This window comes from Phaseolus vulgaris, chromosome 7, assembly GCF_000499845.2.
Source record: "Phaseolus vulgaris cultivar G19833 chromosome 7, P. vulgaris v2.0, whole genome shotgun sequence".
NCBI classification, from domain to species: Eukaryota; Viridiplantae; Streptophyta; class Magnoliopsida; order Fabales; family Fabaceae; genus Phaseolus; species Phaseolus vulgaris.
Genome location: NC_023753.2, coordinates 26,429,587 through 26,451,776, shown reverse-complemented (window position 1 = coordinate 26,451,776; position 22,190 = coordinate 26,429,587). Strand labels below are relative to the sequence as shown.

At 31.8% G+C, this 22,190-nt stretch overlaps 1 protein-coding gene across 1 annotated transcript; it reads left to right on the top strand.

Annotated features, from left to right (window-relative positions):
* Positions 1–18,921: 18,921 nt before the first annotated feature.
* On the top strand, positions 18,922–19,218 carry LOC137829325 (uncharacterized). The gene has a single exon (XM_068636134.1). It carries the CDS (start codon positions 18,922–18,924, stop codon positions 19,216–19,218), a length of 297 nt encoding a protein of 98 aa, XP_068492235.1.
* Positions 19,219–22,190: the final 2,972 nt, after the last annotated feature.

Genomic DNA, 22,190 nt, shown 5'->3' with positions numbered 1-22,190 from the left:
CGAGGAACTTTCCTCCCTCAACCCCAAACATGTACTTTGTGGGATTAAGTCTCATGTCGAATTCTCGAAGCCAACGACTAGTTAGGTCCGCGACATGTTGTTCTGGTGTATCGGACTTCACGATCATATGATCAATGTAAGCCTCTACGTTCCGCCCAATCTGCTCCCGGAACACTATGTATATCAATCTCTGGTATGTGGCTCTGACATTTTTTAATCCAAACAACATTACTTCGTAACAAAAGTTGGATTTGTTAGTCATGAAGGCAGTCTTAGGCTTGTCGGCTTCATGCATAGGGATTTGATTGTACCCGGAATATGCATATAGGAAACTCATAATTTTGTGGCCTGTGGCATCGTTAACCAACCTATCTATGTTTGGGGGGGAATAGGCGTCCTTTGGACATGCTTTATTAAGGTTGGTATAATCCATACACATGCACCATTGGCCATTGCTCTTCTTCACCATAACTATGTTTGCTAAACAGGTGGTATACTGTATTTCCTGAATGAATCCAAACTCTCGTAACTTGTTTACCTATGCTTAGGCGGCAAGTCTTCTTTCTTCTCCCAATCTTCTCTTCTTCTGGGATATCGTTTTGGCCTCTCGACAGACAACTAATTTGTGGGTCATCACTTGCGGATCTATTCCCAACATATCTGTCGTTGTTCACGTGAAAATATCTTTATTATCGACTAAGACACAAACAATCTTTTGTTTATCCTTTCCTTGAAAATTCACGTTGATATGTGTGTTCTTTCTAGGTTTGATAAGCATATATTTATTCACACTCAATAGCCTTAATCATGGATTATTGGACTATAATAATAAATAAATCCATTGTTTTAATTAATATTCATATAATTGAGTTTATTTGGGCCTTAACTATTATTTTTGTTAATTTTGTGTTTTTAGAGTAAATGGTCTAAAAGAAGTGTCTACCTTTGTGAATGGGCCAAATATGCAAAAGTCCAAGTTGCTTCTTAAACTAAAACAGAAAACAAATTCTGAGGAAAAGAAAGAGAAGATAAAATCTACAATATCTCATAAACAAAATTGGAAGCAAATCTTCTGCAAAATACAAGAATTATGGAAAGTTTGAAACTGTTAACAAAACCTAAACTACAATATTTTTCCAAGATCCTTGGAGCAGAAAAACTTATAAAAGGACACAAGCATCAAGGAGAAAGGGGGAGCTTCAAAGGGTTTTCTTAGTTTTTTTTTTCTTTGAAATTCTTTTGCGTCCGTATGGAAAGCTAAACCTTTTTGGTTGATTGATTTGTTATTTCCCATTGAGTTTTGAGGTTTTAATCAATAAAATTTTAATTTTTCAATTCTTTATAGAGTTTTTATTGTCTAATCTCCTGGAAAACTAGTTTTTGTGAGAGGTTGTACTTGAACGCATGATTGAGAGTCTTCCTTATCTTAAACTTTGGTTTCTTAGTTAGTTCACATTTTTCTAATTAAATTCTTGGGCGCATGATTAAAGAGAGAGGAGATAAGCATTCCCGCAGAGTATACGCATGAAACAAAGTGTTTACTGATTAAACTAGTAGACGCATGCTTTATTAGTGAGCTTCAGTTGAATCAAACTGATGCATGTTCAATCTGGTTTAGCTCTGCTTAAGGATTGAGAAAGGAATAATCTTTAGAGACCCTGTGAGGAATTCATTGGTTGCATTCATTACTGATTTAAACCATCATTTATATTTTCTTGCTTAACGATCACAACCCCTTTTTGCTTTACTGTTATTGCTAATTTTCATTGCTTGCTAATAGGTTTTGAATTCTATTAACTAGAATCACCATTGGATTCAATAGGAGACGACTCGGGGTCATCTGAACACTTCTATACTATCCTCTTTCTAGCATTAGACAAGTCTATGCTAGAATCATCGTAATTTGACAACAAAGTGACAACCATCATTTCCCAATCTTTCAGGGAATGGTTTCGTCTTTCGGTTATACTTGTGACTCGTCGTTAAGCCTTGGGTCAAATTCGTTGTTTCCTGCTATTGTATACACTTCCCTCTTCCGTAACTTGTATCTCGATGGACTTTTAAGCTGGCCACGTAGCATTCTCGTGCGATTATTTAGTGTACCCTCACTTTTGCGATTTTTCCGTTTTCGGCTGGAAACTTTATGGTTAAGTGTGGGGTTGACACAATGGCCCATAATCACTTTAAAGAGGGTCTCCCAAGCAGTACAATGTATAAGGTATTGGTGTGGACGATTACATATATGACTTTTATCGTTTTCTACCTTTCGTCCTCCTTAAACTTGGTGTAAAGGTACACATACCCTCTTGTGTCCAAGCTGTCCCCCGAGAAACCCACGCCGTAAGGGAAGGGTAGTCCCATTTTTTTTAAGGTTTTCAAGAAAAGAATGTCTACGGAGCTTCCTTAGTCGACAAGGGTTTTCTTCACCGTATTCCCTGGAAGTCTTCGCCTGTAAAGGTTATCGACATAATTGTTTGCTTCCTTCCGACAAAATTGATTGAGTCGAGGTTACATATGTGATGCTTCCGGGATAAATAGGACGTTCCTCCTCCTATAAATCCACCTGCAATTGTATTGATGATTCCTTTGGGTGGGTCGCTCCTCCCTCTTTCCTTGTTGGCTCGCCGTTCGGACGTTCATGACCTCGATCAATAGTCCCCTCGGCTTGTTCTTGGTTCCTGCCGGGTGTACCTTTCATTTTCTTTTCTCACGGGTGTTATTTTATGTGGTGGTATCAGGTCAACATTCATGATCCTCGATTGTTCGGGTGTTATTTTCTTCCAGGATCCTCGATTGTTCGGTCGTTAGGGGTGTAATGCAAGAATCTAAGTGGCTTTGGGAACTCTTTAGGTCTTCTTGGCGGGCGTATTCCCCAGGGTACCTCTCTATCCACCCTTCAACTCTCGGCGTTGTCGATCATTTTTGTTTTAAACTCCCACATCTCCTCCAGCTGCATTAACTTTGCGACTTTCTGTCTTAACCTATCCACTACCCACCAATTTCTTACACACGTTGTCGGAGAAAAGGCATGGTTTAAGAGTTGTTACCAAGTGGTGGAGCGCTACTTCTGGGCTCAAATCTCGAAGATTGAGAGCTACCTTACTGAACCTGTCCATGAATGACCGGAGTGTTTGAGTTCTTTCTTGCTAGATGTTGACAAGGACGAGGGAAGTTAGATGGTGAAATTGTGGCGAATTGAGCCGAGAACTTAGACACCAAGTTGTTGAAGACGAGTGAACCAGTTCAATGCAGCCCCCTTCAGCGAGGTGGGGAATACGCGGCCAAGTAAGGCGTCATCGATCGTATACAAGCTAATTTGGGTTACATAGGCATCGACATGCTCATCTGGGTTAGTGTTGTCGTTGTAATTATATATTGTCGGGCTCTTCCATGTGTGTGGTAATGATACTTCCATAATTGCTTCTGTAAAATGGGTGTCAACGTGACGAAAATTCCGCAGCTCTATCGGAAGCCATATAGGTAGTGTGGTTGGGGTGTGAACTATTTTCTCCTTCCATACGTGTCTGAGTTTTATTCTCAAACTGCCCGTGAGCCCCTAGGTTTTCTTCAAATGTCGGTGTGTGCTCGAGCTCCAACTTCTTCTTCATTATTTCATTCTCGACTTTCAATACTTCTATTCCCTTCGCATTCTTTTGTTTCATGTTCTTGAGCTCTCTCTTCATGTCCAACGTCATGCCTATCGGGTCTACCGACAACTCCTCTTCATTATGCTTGTCGTTTCCCATCATGCTTTGTGTAGCCACCATGCGGTTTCTCGATAGGCTTTTCTTTCGACCCCATAGTGGGCACCAAAATATTTTTACAATATAAGAGACCGAATATCCCCTATTAAGTACCTTCTGTCTTCTCCCGCTATCTGTCCGCCAAGTCTGAGGGGTGGAGTACCTGCAAAGACACTCCAATGCTCAAGTCAGCTAGGTGTTGACGTGTTTATTTAGGTTTAGAGTTAGAATAGTTATTACCTTTTATCATGGGATGTAACTTTATTTATACTTTTATATTAGATTTTATGTAGATTAGTGCATACCCAATAGTCTTTTAATCATATTTTATTGTCCTTAATATGTATTTGGCTTTAATTAACCAGTAAATGTTTATTATGTTTTTTCCGACCGACAAACCAGATAGTCAAGTACATTCTCAACAACTCAATCATTCGGCTTTTGGTACTACACTAAACACTATTAAAAAAAAAAAAACAGAAAACCCTGAATAAGCTCAAATAGGATACCAGGGATCCTTCGGGTGTGCGGGTGCCTTATATGCTTGGAATTGCCGCACGCAGAAAGAAGGGAATATGAAAATTGTGCATAAATGGGATTTAGATTGTTTTAAAATTTTTACTGAAAGACAAAATCGTATTTTCACATAATGTATGAGGTGCGAAAAACACCTACGGAGGTGCAAGAAGAATCAGCCCTTCGTTTATTGTTGCTCGATACGTCAAGACTGAAGGCCCGAGATGAACGAGGACCGAGTCCTAAGATACTCCAACTTCTTTGGTCTTTTCCCATTGGGTCTTTGCAATCTGCACATTTAAACTCCATCCAATATAATTTCAAAATCCATTTTTACCTTTTTCAAATGTATAATTCGAATTCAAAATATAAAAAATGTATTCAGTAAATCCTTTATGCTTAGTTTTTCACACAAACATGATATTTCTTAATTTTTTTTTAATTTGACAATCATGACTCCACTTCAATAAATAAACCTAATGTAGATAAACACCAATCCATCAATTTTTAAAGGATATATCGTGCTACAATTAAGACAAAAGTTTGTTATTGTTATAACATTTATTGCACCTGAATACTGAACGTCATATTATATTTTGCAGATATCCTCTCGATCAAGAATCTAAACTCAAACAACTAATGAAAGAAAAACGAGAACAATCAAAAGAGAATATTCAATTGTTTAACCGGTCAATACTAATATCTCAGGCTTTAATACAAGAACATATACAAATTCATTTGGATATATTAATTTAAACTCTTATATATATAGAGATAGAGTTGAAACTATGTGCATCAATAAAAGAAAATAGAAAACTACATCGAAGTACAAGTTCGTTAAATTCTTGAAATGGAAAGAAATATAAAAACGAACGAAAAATTACATTACTACTAAGCAACGAATATGTTAATGCTTTGTTCTCACATGTGTTTATAACAACATTTCTTATAAATTAATAAAAAAAATTATTTCGTATAAGTCTCACAAATTTAAATATTATGTGGTCAAACACAACTCTGGAACAACAACGAATGAGCAGGTCCCAGGAAATTCTACTATAACTCCCTCATGCTCTCCTGTAGAAGCTAAAGACAAGACATCATCATCATCATTAGCAACAAAAATATGTTTTATATCCCTTATACCAATTGATCCCATCACTCTTTGTCTAGCATGCACTGTAATGATGATCCACCTTTAATCCTGGTGATCATACCGTACATGTCCGTCTCTAGGTCGGAAATGAGTAACAACTTGGGGTGACTGCCCGATTTCATAGCTGATTTGTCATTAATGATCATCATAGGGAAAACGACTTAATCAATGAGCCTTAAATGATGAGTGACTATTTATTAGACAATGAATAACAATTATATGGTTAATCCAAAAGACTCATAACGATCCACTAAAAAGATACCACTTGATTAAACTATAAATAGCTACTTCACAAAAAGTACAATTTATCTTATTTCATACTCTTAACTTTTGTACTATTAAGAACTTATCTTTGTGTCCCTATTGACTACTTAAGCATCGATGAGTCATTTTCAGGTGGATCTCCCATTCTCACCAAAGACCAAAGTTGGTTCCTTGATGAACATCATGACCTCGCCAAATTACAATTCTGAATTCATTTCCGATAGGAACACGTACATATGACAAAAATGATAACAAACAATAAAAAAATTATTTTAAATTAATAAATACATTATAGATTTGAATATATTTTCAAATCTGAAAACCAAATTAAACTCATAACCAACTATAACAAATAAACACCACAAAGACTTATCACAAAGACATATCTCTTCAATAGTGATACAATAACGATAACAACTAATATAATTCTAGCAAACTCTTAAGGTAGGTTAAAAATAAATACAAGAAAGAGTAATTTGATCTTTTCACAAACAAATTGAAGTTTAAATTTATCGGGTTGGAGAATAAAGAATATTTTCCATTGATTTATCAAAACCTCTCAAGGTCCACGAATAAATTTGTATAACAGTGTTTTACGTGAAAATAAATATTTAAATTTAATAAAATATATGATAAAAATTAATTTTGAGTTTTTTTCTACCAGTAATATTTATATTTTTAATGTTAATGAAAGAAAGTGTGATAAACAATAAAAAAATCTTATAAAAAAATAAAGGTCAATTCAATAGTGAGAAAGAAATATTTTTATATTTATTCTAACAAGAATTCATTTTCATAAGTATATCAATATAAAGCTCGTACATTTTAATATTTGCCAGTTCAAAATCTTGATTAAACAAATGGATCACATAATTAATTTGAACCGTGCAAATATCATTAATGCAAAAAAAAGAAGCACTTTTTTATGACGGTTAAAACATATATTTTTATGTTAGTTTTAGACTCATCATAGATATAAGCGACATAAAAAGTATGTATTTTTTATGACAGTTGTATAATCATCATACCTAAAAGAGCCATTGTTAGAATTGTAAGCCTTAAATAAGAGGGAGAGTGAATTGTTTATAACAGATTTTCGCAAATATTCAAGGTATAATGAAGGCCATTGAAAATTAATCAATTAGAAATTTGTTCAGCTGAATTAAAAACAGTTTTCACTTAACAACAAAAAATCAACCGATTGTTTTAGCGAACCAATCGGTTATTTATAGCCGCAGTTGTAAACTTCAAGATAAAACAAATTTAAAGAGATAAGGTATAGAAAGATTCACAAAGAAATTTATATTGGTTCACTCTTAGCCAAGAGCTACATACAATCTCCATAAAACCTCTGAGTATTCCTCTAAGCAATCAAACACCTTAATTACAACACACACACCAAAGTGGTGATCTTGAACCCTTCAAGAACACGCACTACCTTTGGCAATCACACCACAAAATTCAGAACACCCTCTAAATCTGCACACCAACAGTTCTTACAGAAATACAATAGTCAAGAGAGAAAATGAATGATAACACCTGGTTCAATCACAGATTGAGAAAAATGAAAAGTACAAAGCAATCCTATTCCACTCTTCGAAAGAATCAAAAGCTTGAAGCAATCTTGGAAAACTGATTTGAAAGGTATAATCTGAATCAATAACAACCAAGAGCGTAAAAGAGATTATATATACTCCAATCAATTGTTAAAAGCATTTAATGTAAAAGTCAAATCACTTTTAAAACAAACATAACAGATTAAATCAGTCCAACTGAATTCTGTTAAGAATTTTTAAAAATCAACCGATTGAAAACACGAAACCTATGAATCAAGCAACCTAGATAAAATCTATGAATGGATTTACAAAATTCACATCTGTTTGGTTGTGTTGAAAATTATTAGTTGTTATATTTACGTACTTATGAATTGTTATTATGGTGCTGGTAACCAAATTCTTAGTTGACATTTTTAACTTGGAATTGAATTTGTATTCCACTTTTGTATTAGTTAAGAATGAATAAAATAAATAGAATACATTGGAAGAACTCCAACCTTAATAGATCCATCCACTCCATCAGAAGTGAAATCTTTATTTTATTTTACCTCCACTAACCTTGATCATTCCCTTGCTACATACTTAAACTATACACATACATAGGAAACCAAAACAATACATGACTCACATATTGAACCCCCAACCTGCATAATTTTCATTTTTGCAGCATGATTTACATAGCGAGCCTTTGTTGTGACCTCCAAATATTATGTATTCCTCCTTTAATTACAACATTATTCTTCATATCAAGAAATAAGAGAAAGAGCTTCGTCTATACTGGTTATTCACATGGACATGACTTTCGAATCATTGATTTGTAAGGATATAATTGTAAGAAGAAATGTTAGAAACTCATTCGGCTGAGTTTTCAGAAAATAGTTGAGAAACAGAGAAAAGAAAAGGAAAGTGAATGCTTTAGTAGAGTTTATTGAATTACTGAGAAAGAACCTTGCGAGGGAGAATTCTCCTATCAAGTATTTCGCCTTCACGTAGTGTTACACTTTTCATGGTAGTGTTAATACTCAATACTCAAATGATAATGAAAAATTGAAGAATGATCATCTAGCTAACCACCCAACTAATTCAGCAACCAATTTTTATGAGACAACTTGTCCCACATCGACTAGAGATTAGAGTCTTTCAATATAGTATATAAGTAGATGCAAATCTCACATTATAAGCCGATTTTATATGATTGAGTTAACCGGTTTTAACTCTTATCAGTATTCAACAAAATATATTCAAACTGGTATGCGAGGGATGGCTGCTAGAAATGATCTTAGTACTTATTTCCGGAGGCTAAAGAAAGAAACAATCTTTGCACAGTGTTCCTGGAGGAGAACAATGGCACGGAGAGAACTTCGAAAGCTTAAAATGGTTCTCCCTCTTCTCCCTTTATTACTTTACTTGATTCTTCAAACATTAGAGAACTGCAAGTGTTTTTCTTTTTAAAAGTAACTGTCATTCTTAAACATTTTGATTATTTTGAGAAATTGATCACTTTTGTTACCATGAATTTCTTTATATCACTATTGTCTACTATTATATGCTGCTTTGCTCTCAGATTATATCATTGTTGTAAGAAGTTAGTTATGTGGCTATTCTTTGTATTATCTCATGCTATTAGAGAAGGCTTGAGACCAAGTTTACTTACTAGATGTAACCTAACAACATATATACTGTTGGGTACATATAAAGCACTGACAACACTGCAACTTTCGAATTCCTCTCTGTGCAATAAACCAATTAGCACCTACTAATTTAACTATGTATTTATTGGAAATGATTTTATTGTTTGGAAAGTTTTATTTTCTCCCTCTAAATATGAAAATGTAGTATTATATCTATCTTACCTGTGTATAAGATTGCTACAAAGGTTTTGTATACGAAGGTAGGTTATTTATTCATTAAAAAAAATATTAAATAGAAATTAATTTTTTTAAAAAAATAGTTGATATATTTACTAAATTAGAAACTATTTTAAAGACAATAAAATTATTAATTTTTAAATTAGTTTCTATTATTGATAAATAGTTTTTAAATTGGTATTTAATTAGCTATCAAGTTTTTATTAAGATTTTAACTACCAATTATTTATATTCTAAATTTAATAGCAAAAACTTTAAGATACTAATTTAAAAATTATTTATTAATAATAAAAACTAATTTAAAAATTAATAACTTTTTTTTAAAATAGTCTTTAATTTAGTAATTATAACAATTAATTATTTTGGTCTCTAAAATTAATTTTTATTTAATAATTTTTTTGTGCTTTAAATAATTTAAAAAATCTAAATTTTAACTTAATGAAGGATGTCAAGGAAGCTAAGGTAGTTGAAGAGGCAAAAAACAATCTGGAAAAGCAAGTCAAAAAATTAACTTCATGTCTATAAGAAGAAAAGAAAATGAGGGTAATTTATTTACAGTAAATGAAAATGTAGAAGCATGACAAAGTTTCTTCATGCCTACTATTGGTAACTTGGTTATTTTACCTCTAAAGTACTGTTTTAATTGTATTGCTTCACCGACATTCTATTCTAAATGTTTCGGTTCATTGTGATATTGAAAAAGCCAAGACACGGGAAAATGAAAAACTTCACTTTATTATATTATTTATTTTTTATGGACATGTATAATCGGTTTAAGAATATGACATGTTTTTAACATCACAATGCAAAATAATAATATCTAAGATAATTGGCTAATTGTGAGGTAGTGAATATGAGAAAGTATAATGACAGAGAGATTAGGCAAAGGATATCTTTTTTATCAAAAAGGTATTTTTCATATAATTACCTATGTATATATATTTTTTAATTGCCATAAATAAAAAAAATATACTTCTTTTATTAAAAAAATTATTTTTTAGAAAATATACTTTGCATTGAGAATTTTCTCCTAAAAAGATAAAATTAAATAAAATTGCAAGCAAAGAGAATATAACTCAATATCCTCTCTCACTACAAAAATATTTATTTTTACTAGAGGTTTTTTAATGGAGGTTCTAATAACCTTCGGTAAGATATGTTTTACCGTAGGTTTTCTAAACCCCTAATAAGTATTTATAGTATTTTAAAAAATTACAGCCTCTTTTTTATATTTTTAAAGTTTTCCCACGTTTATTTACACACAATCAGATTTTTTCTTCTTTTTTAAGTATTTTTCAGAGCACATCTTCTTTCTACACAATGCCTTCACGGGTTCTTCACGGGTTGTCTTTGCTAATAAACTCCTTGTTTCTACACACCTTGCCTTCACACGTTTCAGAACTAATCTTCAAATCGTCTTCTGCAGTGTGTGACTTCATTTTTCCTCAACTTCGGACCTCATTTCTCTCAACTTCCAGATGGTATGTATTTTTGAACCCTAGATCTCTTCTTTTCCTAATTTCGGTGTGTTTGTTTGTTTTTGTGAAGAAATTATTCTCAACTGGTGCATTTTCCTCCCATAACTAAAGTGTATTTCGTGCATTTCGTAAATTTCGTGCGTTTCGTGCGCTTCGTGCATTTCTTTGGTACCTTTGGTTTCAGCTAAAGGATCCAACACTTCTCTTTCGTTCGTCTCTTTTATTCGCTCTTTGATATTGTTTATTTCATCTACTCTGGAATGATCACATTCGCTTTTTAATGTCATAAAATCTAATGTGTATTTTTCCTGCAGATGTATATAACTTCTATTTGATTTATTTTCTTGTTGGCTTTGTTGATTGTGTATTATGTTCTATAACTCAGTTTCCCCCCTCACTTTTTGCAGTATCCAATTCCTATAATCATTCAGAGATCTGAGCTTGGTGCTCAAGTATTGAATGACCACTGAGTATTTGTGACTTCTGGAAGTGAGGATTACTCTTTCAAACTTATGTGCAGAAATCAATATGAAGAAAGCTTGTTTAGATGTGAAGATGACAGGTAAAACTTATGCAGATTTTTGTGTGTGTTTATCTCTTAATTTGGTTAGCTCATTAGTTTTTTATCTTCCTTTTCCAGGATCAAACAAATTTTAACCTCTAACTTTGATATGTCTGTTTACTTAACATATGTAATCTTTAAAAAATATTATTAACAAAATACGATAGAGTAACGTGTATAGAGTGATGCGACAATGTATTAGAGTATTGTATCAGTATTTCCGTTGCATATTAGAATTTAGTTAATGAAGCCCAGTTCGTATTTCCGTTGCATATTAGAATTTAGTTAATGAAGCCCAGTTTTAACAGTGAGAGATGGAATTTGTGAAGAAATAGTGAATGAGATTTATGAAAAAATAAGGGAAGAAATTGAAAATGCATTGAGTTAGTTTGAATCTGTTTTGATATTTGTATTAATATGTGTGAAATGAAAGTCTCTATATAAGGCAGTTTCGATGTTGGAAATGGAACTGATAGTAGGCAGGATAAGCCAAAGTGGTGGGCAGCTCATGCGAAAGAATAATGTACAAAAGGCTTTTGTGGTGATTGGTATTAACACAACTTTTAGCAGCAAAAGGCGAAGAGACTCTATACGTGAAACATGGTTACCTAAAGGTGCACTACTACTACTGCATGCATGTGATGTAATATGATTGTAAATTGTTCCCGCCGGTTGACCGGATGCGTCTTTGTGCGTGGCTTGTCCTCGCGAGCTAGGGCACCTTCGTTCTGCTCCATCCGTGAGTACCTAAAAAGAAGTGGACAAAGGGGCGCCCTCGCGGCCGTTTGCACTCCGACGATCAAGTCAGCTAGCGAGAAACATCAAAGGGACGCACCTCTGTATCGGAACACCGCGAACGGATTCTCTGAAGGTGGTCCAAAAAACTGAGTAACTGAATACCTAGTGCTTTCTGCCCTAACTGCCTGTGCGTACAGCGGGTGCGCCAACAAGACAACTAGGGTTTCTCTGTGTGTGTAAAACTGTGAGAATTAGGTCCAAAACTCAGATCCCCTTGTCTCAAACGTCCAAAGCCCCTTTTAAATGCCTCCAACATTTAAAGCGTCTTAAAGCGCATTTAAAGCGTATAAAAACGTTCAATGCGTTTAAAACGTTTAAAGCATTTAAAGTGCTTTAAAGCGTTCGAAACGTAAACTAAATTAATGCGTACCTTAGCAAACTTTCAGGGAAACTGATATACCATGATGTTTCAATGCTTTCTGTTATGTGTTCCTCTGACTTGATCGCTACTCTTCGTGGAGGACCTTACAGCGTCGTAACCCAACTCAGGGATAATCCCTCGTGTAAGTCCTCCTTCTTGGAGTGCATTTGCGCAAGGGGTGACTTTTTGGGTGCCAACTCATGCGCCTCAGCTTCTAGTCACTCGCCCTGGGAGTGTATCTACCTTTCGCTCGTACCATGCACGTGGCTCTCCCCTGGGTGTGGCCCTCTCATGGGTCGTATCTGTCCCAGGGTCTTCCAGCGGTGGCGTGGGTACTTCACGAGTCAGGTTACCCCTTACTGGTACTAGAACTGTGGCCTTGAAGCCACCTTTCTCTTCTCTTTATTACTGTTCTGAGGTACTGAGGCCTCTCGCGGTGTCGCCCCCTCCACGGTCTTTCCTACCCATGGGTATCGGAGGGTGGCACCGGCGATGCCTTAACTTGGCGACGCCTCATCTTGGTGACGCCTCGTCTTGGCGACGCCTACACCTGGCGACGCCTTAAGCGGTCAACCTATTGACTTCCTCCCCTTGGGCCCCTTGAGGGGTCCCACCATATGTTGACTTTGACTTTGACTTTGACTTTGGTCAACGCCCGAGGACGGGACGGTACATAATTTGTAAATGTATCTGATGTTTGAAAAGAAGCAGGGAATGAGGTGAAGGAATTAGAGAAAGAGAAGGGGATTATTGTAAGGTTCGTGATCGGGCACAACACCACATTAGGAGGAGTTTTGGACAAAGAAATTGATGCAGAAGAGGCAGAACACAAGGACTTCTTCTGATATGTATACATCTCATGACATCTTGTTTGTTAATGAATGTGATGGTTTGGAAGTGGTGTATACAACTTTTTCCTTAAACTTTTTATGCAATCAAAATCTGTCTTTCGATAAATATCAATCATTTTTTGAGCGAATTACATTTTAGGAATTGTTGTCTCCAATAGTTACAACCTAGGAACATTTACAAGATAATGTTGACCATGCAAAGAGAAGTTCTTGTTTTAACCATATGTTGACAAGATTAACCATTCCTGTAAATTCTTTTTCAAGATAGAAATTTTCTCTTAAATTCCTCAACTGTAGTTCTTTTTAGAAATTTTACATAGTAAAGGAAGAAACTTCTTATCATTATATCTATTTCGTTCTTTGGGTGGATTGCATAATTATTTACAATTGTTAACTATTAATAATAATAAAGTTTACCTGCATTTGTCTAAAAGTGAGTTACATTAAACTTTTAACTTATAATAACTTTTTCCTAAAGCTTCTTTGTTATGACGCTATAGTCTAAAGTTACTAAAGGCATTATTTGGATGCTATTTTTCTCTAGGGTGTGGATGGGAAATTTTGAAATTTCGATGGCTATATTAATTATTATCCTTGTGATGCATGTGAAGCAATAATATCATCCAGAAATTGCATAAATTTATGTGTTTATCTTATTGTTTTGTAGACCACTTGAAGATGAAGAAAATACCAACCAACAAGAATAGTTCATCTACAGCTTATCATCCTTCTCATTCAAGTAATATGTTCAATTAAAAATTGAGTTTTAATTTTCATTAATATGTAATATTACAAAAGAAATTATGTCATTATGGAATTGGTAGCAAATTTTTGTACTCTATGGAGATCTATCTCGTCATTTTTCCTGATGTTCTCCCTACAGAGCAATTGATTTCCCCATCCTTTTTATCTTATTGAATTTATTGGGGGAATAACCCTGCATTTATGTAGATTAAGTTTTCCATAATTATGTGCCAATATTTGTTCCTTCTGTCGGTTTGTAAATGTTGACTTGATTATTTGGTTCGCATTCTCAAACATTATTCTTTTCAAATAAGTGTACTTCAATTTTTGTGTAGCTTTTATATTTTAGAGTTTTAAGTTGCTCTTTTTTTCATGACATTGATCCTCAAGTTCACTGATTACATAACTAATTTAGCCCTTAAAACCTAAGCTGTAAAACTAGGTTCTACATTTTACATTTTAAAAAATAAAAGTTATACATCATTAATTTAGTTTTGACCAATAAGACAATCAAATTTATTTCTAAAATAGTAGTTTGTAAAATTATTACAATTTCAAAAATGAAATTAAGATAAGGATCAATTCAACTTGTTTTAATTTAATCAGATATCCCCGAATAGACATAATTACAATTGCAGATACTAAATTAATGACATACAATTTTAAATGCCTTTTTATTTTATTTAATTTAGGAAATATTAAGTTAACGATAGAATCATAACTATATGCAAACTAAAGTTGAGTTAACATCATTCAAAACAGAATTTTATTGATTGTTGAGAATTTTGAAGATGAAATTTACAAACTCAAATGAGTAGTACTCCTTATTTACATAAAAGTATATTCATCTTACATTTTATTATTTGTCAGCTACTTTTTTTTATATATGCACCTCCTAGAAGTAGCAAGGGTTTTCAAAACTGTCGGGATTAGCGGGAGTTTTCAAAACCGCCAAGAACAGTGGGGGTTTCAAAACCGCCGGGAATAGTAGAGATTTTCAAAACCGTCAGGAATAGCAGGGGTTTTCAAAATCGCCAGGATTAGCAGAGGTTTTCAAAATCATCGAGAATAACAGGGGTTTTCAAAACCGCCGGTAACGCCAATAATCAATTAGCGACGTTGGATCTTTCAGGGGAAAAGCAAATCGCGGGTAACGCACTTAACGGAGGTTAAAACCGTCGATAACGCACTTAACGGAGGTTAAAACCGTCGGTAACGCCAAATATAACCCTCGTTAAAAATAATTTTTTTTGTAGTGTCTTATCTAGATTAAAATTTGGGTTATGACGTGTAAAACATTATTTGAATTTTTTTAAAAAAAATATACTTTCTACGATGATTATTATTAAATCTATAATAAAAAAATATTATTTTTTAGTCTGATTTACTTTTAATTATCATAGAAAATAATATATTTATGACGATTAAAACATTATTTGTTATAAAAAAAATATTTTATAACGGTTAAAATATTATTTTTCATGAAAAATAACATATTTTATGACGGTTAAAATATTATCTATCATAGAAAGTGATGATTTAATGTATTTTTATGACGTTTATATAACCATTATAGAAAATACATACTTTTTATGTCTCGTGTATCTATGCCAGGTCCAAAACCGTCACAAAAAGATTTGTTTTAATCATCATAAGATGTCATTTTTTTATTAGTATCGAATTCTAACATTTAGATAATAATATGTGTTATTTTATATAAATAAAAGATAGTGTGTTTTATGAGAAATTTTGATTGACAAGTATGCTACTTGGTAAAAACAAAAGCATGTGTGATGGGCAATTGGATAATTAAATAAGAAATATGTTTTTCTTATTTAGATAAGCTTGTTTAAATTTTGAAAATTCTCAAAATAGAGAAAAGCAAAACTAAAAAAGTAAAAAAGTAAAAATTTGTGCATCTTTCTCCATGTGCACAAATTGAAACAAATTCATCTTTGCGCTCCCCACCCTCTCTCACATGCCTACTGCACCTTTTGGGTTCTCCCATTCTCATCTTTGTCATGTGTCACTCCACCCTCCTCTCATTCACATTCCATTGCACCCTCCTCTCTGTCTGCATCCCTATCCACTCCTTCCCTTACACCTACCGTTCCATCCTCTTTTTCCCCACCTTCAAATTTATTACATACTACGAGTTTCTACTAGAGTAATATTTTTCAACAAAAGATACTTGTTGAGTGCAAAGGAAGGCATAGAAAGAAGAAATGGAAAGGTATTTACAATGAAGAAATGAAAATATACTTGTTGAGCGTAATGGAACAAACATAAGAATTTTGACGAATTTCAGAGAGACCACACAAACTCGCGAATTTCAGAGAGATGTGAAGGTCTTCAATGTCTCTCTAACTCTTTGGGAATCTATTTGAGACATCCACAAACAAAACACACATGAGAAATTAGGGTAAAATTGAAATTAGAAAAAGAGAAAGATTGTAGAATCTAAACTTAGGCGGAGAGGCAGAAAGAGTAGGAAGATGTAAGCAAAAAACATGAGAAAAGTTTTTGAAAAGACAATGTTAGTGGAGGAATGGAATGGCGAGCTACTAAGAAAATAAAATTCTTAAAAGTTTTCTATGACAAGTGTCATATTAAAATATATAAAATATATTTATTATGATAGTTTCTTTTATAAATGATATAATAAATTCTCTTATAATTATCATTGTGTCTCCGCTTTACTTATAATGATAGATAAAATATAACTGTCATAATAAGTCATTAAATATATTTTTTTATTAGTGTATGTAAATAACAAAGTATTTAAATGCTAAATATTTGTACAATTCAAAGAAAAAGTTTTAAGTTTAATGATAGAAAAAGTCATACTTTTAAGTGCAAAAGGAAATAGTAAGGACAGATTTTGAATAATTAAAAGGACAATTGAAAGATAAATATAATAAGTATATTCAATATTTGATACAAAATAATGAATTAAAATTTCGACATGAGTTTTTTTTATTGCAAAACCATAATAGTCAGTGTTTTAGGCAGTTTTTCACACATAAAATATTGCATTCAACTTTCCACAGTTATTTATTTACAACACTGTTACAAGTATTTTTGTCGAAAAACCTTCTCAATTTTTGTGATCCGTTGAGCTCAAAACTTTACTTATCCTTTTCACACAAATATGATATTTCTTAATTTTAACTTTTTTTTTTTAATTTGAGAACCATGACTCCTCTTCAATGAATAAACCTACCATAGATACCAATCCATCAATTTTTACTACCATTTTTCATTAGATATATTTCCTTTTAATATTTTTTTTATTTCAATTGCTTGAGAAATATATTTCGTCTGACAAAAGAAATAAAAGAAATAATTTTTTGTAATGTTTATTATTGTTCAATAAAAATAATATGGTTAAGAGGTTATTATGTTCATATTGGTTGTGTACTGTTCTTCTTAAGTTTTGAAGTAGCATCTATTTTAACATATTAAACGGATCCTTATTCTAGTGCTTGAACAATAAGTTTTTAACAAATTTAATTATTTATATGAAATTAATATAATTTTTTGTTATAGAAATACTGTTGGAAGTGTGATTATATATACAAATTCATTTGAATATATTAGTTTTAACTAATCATATATATCATGTTATTGATAACTAGTGGTGCATCTAATCAGTGTTATTATATATTGAATATGCATGCATAAACTATTTTTAATCTGTTGCAATCAATAAAAGAAAATATAAAACTACATAAAAGTACAAGTTCGTTAAACTAAAGAAATGGAAAGAAATACCAAAAACGAACGAAAAATTACATTACCACAAAACAACGAATATGTTAAAGCTTTGACCCCCTGTGTTTATAAATATATTTCTTATAAGTTTTAATAAAAAAAATATTTTCGTATAAGTCTCACAAATTTAATTTTTTATAATTAGAAATATGTTTTAAACTTTGTTCAATTAAAAAAATCATATTTATACAAATTAAAATATTACTTTTATTAATAGTTTATGCGAGCAACTCTCATTTAAAATAATCTAAATCCATACCTATATGTTGGACGATTTGTATAAACACAAAATCATAAAAAAAATTTAGCTCATATGTGAAAAAAGAGAGAACTTAAAAAAAAATAACGACTTAAGAAAACATGAGATTGTTTTATCGTTTCAAATAATCAAAAGTTAATAAATCGAAATAATTAAAAAGCATAAGCTATTTTTTAAGATCTTGTGAAATCAGATTTTTAAAAAAATAAAAACAAGCATATAACTTCCTTTTTTCTTTATTTAAAACCTTCTTTTACATTATAATACCTTTTATTGGATTAATTATGTTTTTTTTCACCATACTATAATATAAAATTGGTTTTTTTCTAGTCCAAATCATAAATCATTTAATTAATTTGTAGTTTGATTCCATTAGAAGTAATTATAATAGACATAAGTCTGCAATCAAACACAATAACAAATTTTTTAAGAAAAAACTAACAATTTTTTTTTAAAAAAACTAACAATAATTTCACATGATTATAAATCTTTATATTAAGCATATGGATGATCTATAGGTTGTACTATAAATAAAAAAATAAATAAAAAAACAATTTCATATTATAATTCATGGAGGAAAAATATATTTAATCTCTTTTTATTTTGAAATTGTAAGAAAATAATCTCTTATCTATAATATTGGTTAACAAGTTATAAATAAAAGAAGACATATTTCCATGATTTACAATATGAAGATTGAATTGGAATATATTTTGAGATTTAGATTTTTTTAGTGATGGATTGCATGGAAATTAAAGAACAGTGATAGTAATTGGCATAACGTGATAGGTGAGAGACAGCAAGAGTTTGCAATGGCATTAAAGTTTCATTTACTACAACCTCAACTGTCCCATACTACACTGTTGTCACTTTTTCCACTATAAAAAGGAGAATCCCAAGCATTGTTCTAGCACAACGAAAAGAATACCAAATACAACATAAGACAGTGAGAAAAACATCTGTTGTGTTGAGACAAGAAAAAAAGAGAGACATGGCTAAGTGGTGCATCTTGCTGCTTCTTGCTCTTGCCGTGGTTGCAAGTGCCAGAACCATTCCCAGTGACGCTACTTTTGGGGACCAGAAGAACTTCCTCGGCTACGGTTTCTCAGGAGTTGGCAACAATGGTCTTCCCTTTGGAGGAATAGGCTCGGGCTTTGACGGCGGCATGGGTGGGCCTGCTGGTGGACTTGGGGGATTCGGAGGGCCCGGAGGGCCTGGTGGGCCTGGTGGGCTTGGTGGTCTCGGAGTCCCTGGCATTGGTGAAGGCCCCAGCTTTAGTCTCCCTTGAGCCCACTCTCCTTCTTCCTGTTTGTTACTTTCAGCTGCTATTATATATATAGCCTATAGTCTTTGTTTCTTTGTTTATTCGTGAAGAAAATAATTGTGCGTGAGGTGTGTAACCAGTGTGTGTTATGGTTCTTAGTTTTATGGGTCGGTATTTTCACTTTGATTAGAACATGTATGTTTTTAGCATGTACGTGTGTGCTTATCTATAAACTTATTTCAACTTTATCTCTCTCTCTCTCTCTCAGACCCAACTACATGCATACTATTAAGGTTTTTCTAAACTACTATTCTAAAGATCTTGTTGAAATGAGGTCAAAATAAATTATACATGAACATACGTATCATAATTTTGTTGTAAGCGCTTTGACAAGTGTTAATATCATAATATAAGTAAAAAACATTTTTTTTTTCTATATTATGTATTATTTCGCATGAGCACACAAAATTCTAACCGTCCGGACTCGTAATTCTACAATATGTGTTTTAAATCTAATATGTATTTGAAATCTTATATCAAGTAAAATATATACATGAAATTTCACACTTATAAATTAATTTTGTAAGATTAAATTAAATTTAAAATAATTTTTTAAATAATATGATCAGTTTTCTACCACAAATAACCTTAATTTAATTTAAAGAAGAAATGTAAACTCAAGTTGATCCATACATAAAAAAAAATATAGAAGTAATTATAACAGCAGTGATGTTTGTTTTTGCAGCAGTAACTTAGTTTTAATCTGTTTTGTCACCAACATATGAAAGATAATATCAGTTGTATTTGAAATTAGATCAGTTCCCGTTTCCAGTGTAGTTTCTGGTCTGCTGTAGCCTGACTCACTTCTTTATCTCACATTATGTCCCACTAATTAACGTATAGAAAACAAAATTGTTTCCGTTTTTTCCTATATCCTTCTATAATAATTTTTACTCTTTAGTTCTCATATAAATAATTAATTGCACAACTTATATTCTCAAGAACATTTATAAAAAGTCATTTATTAACACACGTGTCAACTTGTTGTTTATATTATTATAGGAACACAAAATAAAAACCGAGTTTATAAAAAAGAAATTAATTATTATATTGATTAAATTAATTAGATACTATTTTAAAGAAAAGAAATTAATCATTGACCAAATTATATATTATTTTAAATACTAAAAAAATATTAGTATCTAATAAGTTTTTATTATAAATAATTTGTAAATTGATATTTAATTAAAGTATTAAAGTTTTAACTACCAATTATTTAAATTATAAAGTTGGTATAAAACTATGATAACTAATTAGATATCAATTTAAAAAATAATAAAACTAATTTAGATATCAATAATTTTTTTAATTTCTAAAATAATATATAATTTAGTAATATAACAACTAACTAATTTCTATCTTTAAAATTAATTTTTATTTAATAATTTTTTTATAGTAATATAAAATCCATACACAAAAGAATGGATTTTATTTAATGGTTTTTTTAAGTGATATAAAATCCATAAACAAGTAAAATAGAGGATTTGTGTTCTTTCAAAATTCCAAACTCTATTGAGAGAGAACTGTGACCTTTTTAACATGCTTCATGTGCTAAAATATTTAAAGTTAACAATTGAATAAATTACATTACCATTTTCTCATTTTCCTAACAGGAAACTTTATAAACTGTAATACTTTTTATATGATAAACAAGATCAGTAGCATTAATGTTTTTCAAACGATTATAGAGAATTAGAAAAGCCAAGTATAACAGAAGTTTGAAAAATTGATAATACTATAGTGTAATCTACTTTAAACAAAGCAACAGTTATAACTGTTTTTTTAACATTAACAATTCTTGTGTTTTGTATATTTAGAGTGTTACCAACCAACTCCTCCCAGCCTAATTTGTGAATGCAAGTTGATTAAAAGAAATAATGATTGTTTAAGTAAAGATATTTGTTGGTATAAGTATGGTGAGTGTTAGTTAATAGGTTAGGTAAAGGGATTGAATGAAGAATTGAGAATGGTAATAGGCAAAGACATGAGCAATGGCAACTGGCAAAGATGGTAGCAGTAGTCACAATTGTTCTATTTGAATGAAACAATTGAAGAAGAAGAAGAGAGGTCAACTAAATAGTAAATAACCCATTAAACACTGTTACCTACTCTCTTTTATATTCCATATTTAGCTGCTCTTCAATTTCCCTAGCTAGTTCTACCCCAAAACAACTCAAGGCCTTTTCAAACAGACTAAAATTACAAAACATCTGCATTCTACCTTATTGCTGCATAATATTCACACTAAATTATTAAAACTATTTTTTCTCCCAATAATAAACTTTCAAAAAAATATTATCCATGGGAGTTTATTTCCCCAAGTAGACCGATGCATACACACAGTAAAAATTTAGTTTTTGGGAAGTCGAATTGTGGTTGAAACTCCTTTGCAATTTAGTTCCTGGGAGTCAATTTTTCACGAGTCTTTTGAGACTTTTTTTTAGGGTTTATGGGAAAGAAAATAGAAAAAAAATGATTTTAGATAAAATATTTAAGGTAAATAATCGATCTAATAAGTATTGATATATTTTATTTTTATATAATAAAAAAATTATAATTTTAATATAAAATTTTAATTCTATTAGTTTTTGTTCAATCTTCATTAGTGATAATATAAATAATTGTCACATGTATCTATTAAAGAAAGTTTATAAAATACAAAAACACACACCTTAATGAGTAAGAGTAATTGCATTTTACAATGAAAAGGAAAACACGAGTTAATTTTTAAATTAATTGCATACTGTTAATTTGTACTTTAACTGCGAGAAAAAAAAAATGGTTTAACGGAGTTTATTTTCACATTATCCAAGGTTAAAACTTTTATTAAGTCATTTTTTTAAGGATTGTAGTTTCTCCCGCTAAACCATCCCTGGGAGATGTGTGTTTCCTGGAGTTTTTTAAACCTCTGGAAAAGCCTTTCAGCCGGTTAAATA

Bases quoted from the DNA above. Each gene is read 5' to 3' on its own strand.
- LOC137829325 (XM_068636134.1), top strand. From the start codon at position 18,922: ATGGCTAAGTGGTGCATCTTGCTGCTTCTTGCTCTTGCCGTGGTTGCA.